Below are 12347 nucleotides of genomic sequence, written 5' to 3' on the forward strand. Positions count from 1 at the left end.
GAATAATTGACTATTTTATTACTCCAGATTTTTATTTAATTTACAAGAATAGTTTCTATTTTGAAATTTTTTTAATCGAAATATGTATGTAATTAACTGAAATAATTGTGTGTATGTAAATTTTTCTTCCTCTTTCTTTAAAGAAGGACGAAGTATTTTGTTCTCGTTATTTGAATTTTTCTAGTCTTAAACGAGGATAAAATTTTAACTTAATTCAACAAGCAACTTTTAAAAATATCCATGAGCGCGAAGATTCGTTTATGACTTTTGCGAGTGCTGTATTGAGGCGAGCGTAGGGTTGCCTCTGAGTGAGGGTTACTAGATAAGGCGGTGAAACAGTTGACAAATAAAACCGCGGCGAGTGGAGGTGCCCGGGAGTCGACAATGTGTAAAGTCGCTACCCGGTATCCGTCATGCGGTCTGGGGAAAAGGTAACGTTAAGTTTACCACAGCTGAAGCCAATTTTCTTCAACGTATTTTTTATTGACATAATTTAAAACTCGATTAAAAGCTGAAGGGATGTTACCGGTCGAATTTTCCTTTCTCGAAGACATTTGAGTCTTTTTAGTTTAAATTTTGGATATTTTCGTTATACAAAATTAAGTTGTTTAAAATGATGTAAGTATTTATATACCATTTAAATATATCCGGATCATTTTCAAAATTAATCAATAAAAAAAAAATAAGAGATGTATGCCTATACTATATTTTGCAAATAAATTTATTTTCATCTTTGGGTAAGCGAATACAGTAAAGTCTAGACGTTTTTGATTTGTTTAATTAGTCCTGCACTTACGAAGAAAAATATGGGATTAAAAAATAACAAGGGTTGAAACTCTGGATCGTTATTTCGAACTAAGTACTACGGAAATAGTGTTCCGAAATGACTGCGTTTAGTATGTGTTTTTAAAATCCTTGTCGAAAATAAAATAACAAAAGTCAACTCATTTGGAGTATCAAATTAGTATTGAAGTGAAGAAAAATTAAATACCACAAAAATCTAACTAATCACTATTGATCGGAACTGTAAACATCAAAATCCCTTGGTCACCGAAGAAGTTGAACGCAATTGAAAAAGCAATTCTTAGAGATACCTCAAGCATCATCAGACAATCCAACCGTTTTCAAATTTATTTTGTCTCACCTTCCCCACTGGTGATTCCACACATTTTGATACCATTTTTGTTTCGTCAAGCGTTTACATATGTCATCTATTGTGTATATTTGTTACACTTCAATTGTGTCAAGGATTTAAAAAATGCATATGAAAAGTGGCGATTATGTAACACCATGTGTTTATTACTTAAAATATATATTAATATTATATCAATTATTTATGTCAATTATTGTTTTGGAAAGTGAACGAGTAACGTGAGCAAAAGTTATGTCAGACGTCTTTGATCATCGACTTCCGAACATTCTATAATTATCTTATCCCTTCAATAACAATAAATAAAAAGGAGGGGGGGAAAAGTTCCCCGTTTCTTAAATGATTTATTTCATTTTGACAAAATCAAAATTTTACATAATTTAATGAAAAGGATATGCTTTATGACACTTGGCTAGATTAACAACTTTATTTCGAAATTAGTTAGTTTTAATCTTCATCCACCACGGAGCTCCACCTTCAATTTTTTTTTTTTTAAATAATTATTGGTAAAGAAAAGATAATAATTGAAAAAATATGCTGGAATAAGAAAGCAAATAACACGTATTGTAACTACAAATGGCATTCCGAGCGTGTATATAAGGGGATTTAGTGAACGACTATGTCAAACTTCATCTATCAAAAGGTACCTCAATATTAAATTAGGTTAACGTGTCTTATATACCAGTAAATTGATATTTTATATTTGTATGTATATCGCCACACTATTCCCTTTCTAGAATTTAATCTTTGATTGAATTCGATGAAGGTATGCTACTAGTTGAATTATTTAATTATGCTGTATATTTAATTATTTCATTTTAACACTCATTATTTTTCTTATTTTTTGGTCGGGAGATTTGTATTTACTTAACCGGATTTTTAAGCACTAATTTATGACCAAATCAACCATTTAACGTGAACCATTCATCGGTGTTGGCGAGTACATATCACGTCCGGCCGGAGGTCATCATTAATGGGATGTAATTATCGACTATGTCAACCTTCTTCTATCTATAGGTACCTTAAGTTAAAATCAAGTTAACCTGTCTTATATACTAGTGAATTGGTATTTAATATTTGTAGTGGTAGTTACGCCACATATACAAATTTTCAGTCATTTAATCTGCAATTGAATGGCATGAGTATTCATTCATCATCCCCTAATCGACCGCTAGATCAGATAACCTCGTAATTAAACTATATCACTATAGCTCCCTCCAGTGATCCCTGAGAGTGTTGAGTTTCTTATTCCCATTCAAAATTCGTCTATTCATTTGCAGGTCATTGCCCAACAAGAGAGACCATTGTTTGTATTAGATCAATCAACCGCTGCTGTTCAAATGATGATTGTCCCAGAGGCGAATTATGCTGCAGAGAAAATTGTGGAAACAAATGCAAAACACCTTCCTCTACCCCTACAAATGGCCGAAATGTTGCACCGGTCGAAGGATGCCGAATTGACCCTTTCTGAAGCATATTTAAATGATAGATACTAAGCAATAATTTATCTCAAATAATTTTGAGACTATTTGTTGAAAAATTGGTGTATTTTGATTGATTTTCTTTTGATTTCATAATTAGGAATGAATTTTTTTTATTTATTTTAACTTCAATTTCTTAAATATTAAAAATATTTACTGATGGTTTATTACAAGACATTAATAAAAGTTTTGATTTAATCTATGATCTTACTTGCATTATTTATAAAAATATCCTAAATCTAGTGTTTTTTTTTTTAGTTCTTCCTAAAATTCGTCGAAATACGTTATTATTTTCCAGATTTCGAAAATGTATATTGAAATAATTCTTTCGTTTTTAGCAAACTTACAAAGTTTTGAAAGACGCTAATATACAGTATGCAAATCATAATTTTTTTTAAAAAATTGTAAAGAAAAATTTAACTCTTAATCTTAATTTAAAGAAACCCTTCTTCTGAGGAAGGTTCTTGTACAGACAACCGAAACTATGGTATACCCACTTCTATAGTTAATTATTTGCTTAATTCAACTTTTTAGTTTACGTAGCACTTAGTATACCTTATCATTTTTACATGTTCTCTTGCATTATTGACACATTTATCACTGCTAGTAAAGTCACATAGCAAAACTATAAGCCTTTCCAATGATTTCAACATGCATTTTTTCAGTTTTGGGTATTGGACTATCAGCCAATACACAAAAAGCAGCAGTGATATTTTGGTATGTATTCCAAGTGTCCATGCAGCCCCTTTCTTCTAAAGAAAGATGCAGAGTTAAATAAGGCTTACGCTTTTAAAAAATTGAACTCAATTTATTATGATTCATATAAGCAAGGATTAAATTATTTATTCATAAAAAGAACTTAGAAAGACTGCATATTTACCTTAACACAGGATGAATAAATAAAGCATCGATTTATGAGAGGTGTGTATTTTTTAAAAACACCGTTAAAAACGCCTTAGTTGTGCCAAAATTAAAATATTTTAGGAAAAGTTATCGCTAATTATAAAATGACCAGTTTTTTTGTTGCTTTATGTCTTTTATTTAATTTTAAAAAGAACTATAATTTCTGGATTGAGATCACGTACAAACTGCAGGAACCAAAATTAGTATATCACGTTTCGTCCTTTCAGTACTACCTTATATACCCCACCAATACGAAAATTGACAAATAGTGAAGTAATAAAAAAAAAATTGAATTTGGAATTAATCATTCCAAGTTTTTCAAACTTTCAGTTTTGGTCTAAAACCTTGCATACTGAAATTAAAAAAATCTCATGGCATTCGAAAATCCATAAAACAAATGGTATTTTAAGTTATCAAGGTTACATTTTAATATTTAAATGTAACTACTCAGCTTTAAATAACAAAATAGATTCTATTCACATTCATTTCTTATTTTTAGCTGACTCAAAACAATATCCGATAGCACATACTTGAACGAAATAGTTATCAGAATTTGCATAGTCTCTTAAAAATAATTATTTATTTTAGATTGACCTCACGCATCAGATATGTAATCGTTAGATTTGCATGATTAACGAGGAACGGAAATACTTTTCTGTAACTCTTTTTAACGATCAATTGATTTAAAATGTTGCCACATAAAATTACAGGCAAAATGTCTATTATATTTCTGTTCCTCAATTTATTTTCTATTTTGACCATCATAAGCTGCGACAGCTCCTCGCAAATTCCAGGTGTAAAGCCAGGTTAGTGTATTTCCCATTTTATAAAATATATTTTCTATTACAATTGAAGAAGGGAGTTACGGAAATTGTATAGCTTAATTATAAGAAGTATGACGTTTCTTCTATAAGTAATAAGCATTTATATCACATTAAAAAAGGGATTCTAAATTTCTAAAAAGGGATGAAGTTAATCTGAAGAAGTGATGTGTATAAATCTTAAAATGATCTTACAATCTTTCATCTTATAAAGCAAGTAGATTCAAACACATTTTTTTAGGTTGATAGACTTTAGTTAGTAATATTTAATGTGGATTGAAAATTGCTATAGCGTTGATAAAAGTTACTTTAGCTCATAAAATAATAAAAGTAGACCCAGTTTCAGTTTTAAGGTAAATACTCCGCTTACGTTATATTAAAAATGTTTTCTTTGTTCCTCCTCTAAAAAATATTGCCATGATGAATCTAAATCCATGATATAAATAAATTCATCAATGTTATGATCCATCCACGATGATCCAAAAATACATGATAAAGCACAGTGCTTTGTGATAAGTAGTGGCAAAGTTGCTTTATAATTTACCTAATACTCAGATAACTGATGCATCAGCAATTACAATAAATAATAAATATTTCAAGGATTAAAATGTCATAGGTTAATCGTAAAATCTATCTCCTTTGTAAACTGGTGCAGACATTTTGTATTGCTCCAGGTTGATTGGAACATTTCAAATCATCACAACAAGAGCCGTGGTGGCGCAGGAGATAGAGCGTTTGCCTTCCATTGAGATGACCAAGGTTCGAATTCCAGCGATTTCTGATTGATAGGAATTCCGCACCCAGCTCGCAAAGAAAACAGTACTAACGTAATCTATCCTCAGTGGTAGATGGATCATGAGTTAGAGTCCCCTTGCTGTCAGACTAACCGTAGGAGGTTTTCCTGGTTTCCCTCTCCGTGTAATACAAATGCAGCTAACTTCCTTCAAAAAGTCCTCAGCGAAGACATATTTCTCCCAATACTTGATCTAGGAGTTCCCTTGTCTTCTAGATTGAGTTCGAAATTTCAAGGTTACGGAGTTGAACATTAGTGGGCGTTAACTCAAAATTGGGCCTGCTGCTCCACGATAATTATAAAATAATCATAAAACGTTTTAGATTTGATGCAATGATACCAGATACTTCTAAGGTAATAAAAAATTTGACTTTCATTGATCATTCAACCTTATTTATTTCAGGCCATGCACCCATGAAAATTTTTTTAGACTAATTAAAAAAATAAATCATTTAATCCTAAATTATCCAGTCTCACTATACTTTGCAGTCGAATCCCCGGAATAATACAATGCTCATTTCATTAAGCTTAAGCAAATTTAAACTGATTTAAACCAATTCGTACACTTTTTATGGACCCTAAAGCTATATGTGCTGAATTTTAAATAGCCTGAAAATCATAGATTTCAAAATTCTGGGGACTTTACCAATTTGCTTCGCGTATTGCAAAATGACGTTGGTAGTAGAAAATGATTTTTTTTTAGAAACGCAAGGTCTGACACACTCTGAGGAAGCAAGCGGTAAGAATATGGCATACAAATGGCGAATTCCTCTATTTAGGATACGCAGAGGTGATGTGCGCATGGTAATGCAATCTACCTGTAGCATGTCTCTTACTAACCGCTTGCTTCCTGAGAGCATCAAGCTTGCTTTGATATTTTTCATCCCACCTTCCCCATACTATTTTTGATTTCATTTTTAGCAAGGATTCTAAAAGGATATACTGAGAGCAGTACGAGTATAAGGCCTGTACGATTTTACATTGCTTAGATCCCTTTTTCGAAATATTTATTAGGTAAGTTTGGGTTCATTTTGCGTGCATTGTCTTTGTCATCAAATGTCTATACTCAATATCACTTCTGATATGATTGAAACAAACAAATTGAAGAATTATACATTTTGATGCTGAAATGAACCATCTCACAATAACCGAACGATCTAATTTCGTAGCAGTTTGTAGTACTCTAGCCTAACTCAGAATAAGAAAGCTCATATACAAACCTTGAGGCTTATATACACCGAAGAGCCATTACATTATGACCACCCTGCTAATAACATATAGGACCACCTTTAGCCCTCAAAAGTGCTAACACCCGCCGTGGCATTGATTCCACAAGGTGCTGATAGGTAGTCTGAGGCATCTGGTACCAAGCGCTCACCTCACCAACTGGTCCTGCAATTCCCTCACATTGCGAGGGGGTAGCGTGGCAGCACGAATTTGGTTTTCCAAGTAGGACCACAAATGCTCTATTGGATTAAGGTCAGGTGAATTTGGGGGCCAAGACATGACTTGAAAGTCACTGGAATGTTCCTCGAACCAATCCATGACGATTCGACCCTTATGACATGGTGCATTATCCTGTTGGTAAACACCATCCCCCGCAGGAAAAACTGTTGCCATGGATGGGTGAACCTGGTCTGCAACTATGTTCAAGTAGCTTACAGACGTCAGGTATTGTTCCATGAGGATTATGCGTCTTAATGTGCCCCATGAAAACATTGTTCCTGGGCGAGAAACAATGAAAACCTGGACGAGCCCATTGTTATAGATGGTGGTTGGTCATAATGTAATGGCTCTTCGGTGTATATATGTCATAGTAAGCCTTTTAAATAACTAAATATTTTTAATTCTAGAAAATATTAGAACAAGACTCTTCAAGAACAAAATTGGACCTTGCTCGTATTATCAATTTAGATGCCAGAATGATAAATGTGTAGAGAGAGGGGACTTTTGCAATGGTAGAGATGATTGTGGAGATAACTCCGACGAATGGTACTGCAGTAAGTTTTTAAAAATAAATTTCGTTACTCGACATTTGATGCCTCCTAATGCAAATTTTTTAATATGTAAATAAATATCATTTAATTAAAATTCATACTCAATTATATTGAATACATGATTAAGTATATAATCTTTATCTAATTTGAAATTTCTTTTGAGGCTGTATTATCATTTTTATTAGGTACATCAATGTTGTTAAAATATGTTTAATTGTATTTTTAAGTTATTCCTCCTAAAAAATGCTTTATTTCATAGCATNTGACACTTAGTTCGTGAAAATCCGATCATTAGAACGAAAGTTATTCAGGGTGATATGTTATTTTTTTCGGNTTTTTTTTTTTTGCGGACTGTACATCAATGTTGTTAAAATATGATTAATTGTATTTTTAGGTTATTCCTCCTAAAAATGCTTTATTTCATAGCATTTCGGTCAAATACGCGAATTTTCTCCTTCTTATAACTTCCTTTATATCGCGTATTCAAATTGTATGTTTCTTTTTGTTGTCGTGCCTCTGACCAGACTGGTATAACTATGGGTTACAGTATAACAAATCATGTCATAAGTATGAGTTTCGTCATACACTTTAAAAGCATATTTGTTTTATCTGTGTGTGTATTTAGAATAATAATGATTTTCCCAAATAAACACACATTATAGGAACTAGTTCATGCAGAGATGGAAAGGGAATAGCATGTGGAAATGGTTATTACGATTGGAACTGTATCCCAGAAGCATGGGAATGTGATGGAATTAAAGATTGTACTGATGGGCGAGATGAAAGAAGATGCGGTAAGATAAAATCAGAGATTTAAGTATCATGGAAATAATTTAATGCATATTTTGTATTTTAAAAAAATTCCCCCGAAAGTTAATGTGCAAATTTTTAAACTATGTTATTTTCCGAAAATACACATCCCCATTTGTCTGAAGTAAAAACTCCCTTAGCCATTCGTCTGGACCAGTGGCGATGACTATAGTAACGAGGAATAATTATTTCAAGTAGGGGTGTCGCGGGTCACTGTTTAGGACAGGTTTTGGGTCGGCGAGAGAGAGGGAATCTTTTTATTCAGTATATTGTGTTAGCCGTAGAGTGAAAAGAAGCTACTCTTCCTGAAATGCACTATTCCTGTTTCCATGGCAGAAGTCAGCCTCAGACTTTGTGGCGCGGGGAGTTCTTACCGTAGACAAACTATAGGTCATCAAGAATGAAAACTATCGAAAAAAAGGTGAAAATTCTGTGATAACTTACAGATATATTAAACAATTTCATTCATCATTTCATATTTTCTCTATACTTTTGCCTTGTAAGAGGCAGGCTATTTCAGACAAGTGAGATAAAACCCTGACAAATAAAATTGAGTATGGAGGATAAGGAAGAAGTTCCAATTTTAATTCTTGTAGTTTTGCTATAGTCATTTCTGCTATGTGTGTTTTGGTAATGACGTGCAGTTAGACTGGAGACGATCTGTAAAGACCAATCTAGGTTGTTTTTCATCTTTCATCTTTCTAGTTTTTGCATCTTTCATCTAGAATCATCTCTATATTATAGCCGATGAGTCACGTTTCATTTAATCATAATGGTTCACATCTGCGCCAGAGCAGCAAAAACTCATCGTTTTTCAACGGTATGTTACGTTTTGGAATGTGCTTCGGAGATACCTTTTTGTTCAACTAATACAACAGCCAACTAACAGAAGAGTAAAATATACTATTGATCTTTCACGTAATCTGTAACGCCGCAATTCCACACAAGAAATCATACTTGATAATAGGTCCCGCGGTGAACTGCTCGTCAAGACACAGTTCCCAGTAGAACAGTGAAGTCAAGCATCACTGACTGCGGTCAGTGTGTGGGTGACCACTTTGATCAGCCTGCGTAGGGACCGAGAGTGTGCGGTATCGGTCCTCGTTAAACTGTTCTACCGTAAAGTGCTCGACTTCGCACGTAGGTCATCAGGCTACCAAGGCAGGGGAGACATCCTCTCTGCAGAGGATCAAAATTAATTGCGATGGCGTGTCTTCGGATCATCAGCAGGGATGTTTCCCAGATCGTCGCCAATAGCCCATTGTACAGCTCTAGTGCGATGTTATTAAGGTACCTACCTACTTGATAATAGTGCAAACTTTCAATAAAATTAAATTTTGAAAATTGTTTTAGAACATTTTTAGAGCTTAAAATGAGGTTTCCATTTATTATATATAGAGAGATAAATGACATAGAGCTTTCATAACTCCTCTTCTCTGCGAGATAATATATTTTATGAACTGAATCGACTCGTAGAACACTGGTAAACTTTAAAAAAAATTATTATTCCAAAAGCATTATAGAAAGTGATTAAATACAACGTAAATAAAGAAAACAGAAAAGAAATAAAAATGTTGCAAAACTCGTGACCAGAAAATATAAAAGAGCGTTTTTCCCAAAGTTAAATTTATTAAATCTCTTGAAATTGTTGCACGAGCAAATCTTCAGAGATGGAGTAAATTTAAACTATATATCGAAAATTTTATTTTCTACTGTAAAGAACGCAAAAATTTATTTTCCTGCATTTTTTAGACAGTTTTTTCATCATTTTTTGAGGAAGTTTGATTTTTTTTTAGTTGCCTTTCTGCAAAAAACTAGTACATCAACTTGTATACATATAATCGATGAAAGTTTTCCATTAATCAACTGTTGGTTCGGTCGTACACCATTATAAAAGAAAGGTTTTATGGAAGAAAAGCTATGCATTGGCATTTTGTTTAATATCGCTCTAAGGAACTATTTTTTTGCAATACACAAGTTGTGAAAGAAAAGTTCTTTAACAGAAAACTAATTTATTAAAATGTCTTNAAAAAAAAAAAAGGAACTCCGAAAATTTGCTCAATTTTCGCAGTTGGAGTGACCTTGCTCTTAATCTTATAACGGTACTCGATAATATCTACATAAAATCGATACTCGAATTTTATGTAAATATTTTAAGCAGTTTTAGAAGGACAATCTATTTATAGATTAAATTTCCTCTGGAATGCGTTTACACTTGGAAAAATATGTAATTCTCTATCTAATAATCTTAATAACACATTTCGTATCACATTTCACATTATTCAGACACATTTCGTTCAGTAGTTCATTGATTTATGGACATCTGAGTGTGTTAGTATACTTTATTATTTAATACATTTTATTTTTAATTACAGAAGATCGTTTTGAATCGGGTGTTCATCCCGATCAAATACTCAGAGCGAAATTCTATGCAACGAATTGGATTTTAAATGGAAGAAATAATGCAAGCCATATTCAAAAGTGGGGTGGCAATATAGCTAGAACAGCAGTAGCCTACTATTTTTCAGAGAGCTCAAATCAAACAAAGAATAAAAATTATAATGATGAATTAGCGTATGAACTCAGCATTCGTTTGCTTTCCAAATTTGCTTTGTAAGTTGAATTTTATTCCTTTCTAAGTTGGATAAAACAGTTTTATTTATTTTTTTTTTTAAATGTACAATTTTTTTAAAAGACGAAACTAAGTCACATTTTTTAATTATAAGCCATCTTTTCTTTTTTTATGCCACATTCCTTTAATATTTTGGTCTGGAGGGAATGGTGTTCGATCCTCGACTCTGCTAAGACCCATTGAGTATATGCTATAGACCAGGGGTTTCCAACTTACATGAGGCCGGGGGCCGCAATTAAAAACACCAGTCAAATGGCGGGCAGCAACTTTATCAAAATTTTATATAGGACTCTTTTATGTTTGAAGGAACATTAAATATTACTGTCAGATTTTTATCAAGCTGTACAAAACAAACGTATTAAATTACAAATTAAAACTAGAAGTAGATTTTTAAGCAACATACACGATTATTTTTGTATTTTAATAAATATTTTCTTGGATGCGAAACCTGAGAAATAAATTTTTCTCCTCCGTTGCTATGTTAAATTTCACCGAAACGAAGAAATTAGTTTGTTTGTTTTTCTAACGAAAGAAAAGTATTTTAAACACATTGCCCTGTTACGGTTGGGTATAAAAAATGAAAAAGTAGCATATATAAAAATAACAATTGAACTTAGAAGAAATATGGCCGAATTATAAAAAGACAATTAATACAATTACGCATAGTGTCCGAATAACCCATATCTAAAAGAGAAACAAGAANGGTGAGGAATTTTAGGGGGAGAATGTCCAAATTGCGCTAACGCGTTAAGGGGCTAAAGAAAGATGATGAAATAAAAAAATGTATTACAAAATTATAGATTAAGTCAAAAGAATTAGTATTTTGATTAAAAAACAGGATATTTAGAAAATTAGGCTGTGACCTAATGTCACACACATATAGTTTTTTTTACGAAAATTGTCCGCAAGAATGACAACTAATATATTTAAGTTCGCGGGCCACAAAAGAAAAAGCTTCGCGGGCAGGATGCTGCCCGGGGGCCGCCAGTTGGTAACCACTGCTATAGACGTACTCGTAAAATCTGTGAAATCGAAAGTCCTGTTGTTGGGAGTTGAGCAGCACAGTGGGAACAAAGATCTGCAAAAAAATTTCCTTCCCCTTCAGATCTATGACTAAATTAAGGAAGGGGTCACGCAAAATTGTAATGACATGTCTCCGAATCATCCTCAGGGATGTTTCCCAGAATGTTGCCGATATCCCATTGCGGAGCTATAATACGACCTAAATGAAGTACCTATCTACCTCAATATCTTTCAGCTGCCTTTTTCAAATTTATGTTATCCGCTCTTCAATATTGATAAGAGTTTACTAACCATTATCTGTACTGAGCGCACGAGTGTACTCAATATAAAGCCTGTAAAACAAATCTATTTATTGTTACGCTTATACATGCAGGCTTATGTGTTCATTACAGAGTGTGATTTATAAGTTCTAGTCAACTTGATGAACCATAACAGTTAAGCTACTGATGTAGTTCAGCCTTGTTCAGGGTTTTGCGTGATTATAAATGTGACTTTTTTTATAGTTTTAAAGATAGGTAGATGTTAACTTGTAGCTCACGAGAAATGAAAGAAAAAGGTAAAGCTAACAAGAATTCACTAAACAAAATAGAGATTATATTAAATTAACATTTTTGTGTTATCTCAAATTTTGCCAGAACATTAAAATTACATCATCTACTTATAACAATTTTTAACTGTACCAAATTTGCGACTAAATAATTGAAATACTACAAGATTTTTAGTTGGTTTCAATACAC

At 32.7% G+C, this 12347-nt stretch overlaps 1 protein-coding gene across 1 annotated transcript in view; it reads left to right on the plus strand.

Moving 5' to 3' along the window:
* Nucleotides 1–4061: 4061 nt before the first annotated feature.
* The window catches only part of LOC122270503 (uncharacterized protein CG3556-like), a gene marked incomplete in the record, with an annotated part of 11486 nt that continues 3200 nt past the window's right edge, over nt 4062–12347 (plus strand). Inside the window, 4 exon segments of the mRNA XM_071183348.1 lie at nt 4062–4340; nt 7002–7148; nt 7808–7939; nt 10331–10568. Coding sequence (XP_071039449.1) covers nt 4223–4340; nt 7002–7148; nt 7808–7939; nt 10331–10568 — 635 coding nt within the window.

This window comes from Parasteatoda tepidariorum, chromosome 7 (assembly GCF_043381705.1).
Source record: "Parasteatoda tepidariorum isolate YZ-2023 chromosome 7, CAS_Ptep_4.0, whole genome shotgun sequence".
Taxonomy (NCBI): Eukaryota; Metazoa; Arthropoda; class Arachnida; order Araneae; family Theridiidae; genus Parasteatoda; species Parasteatoda tepidariorum.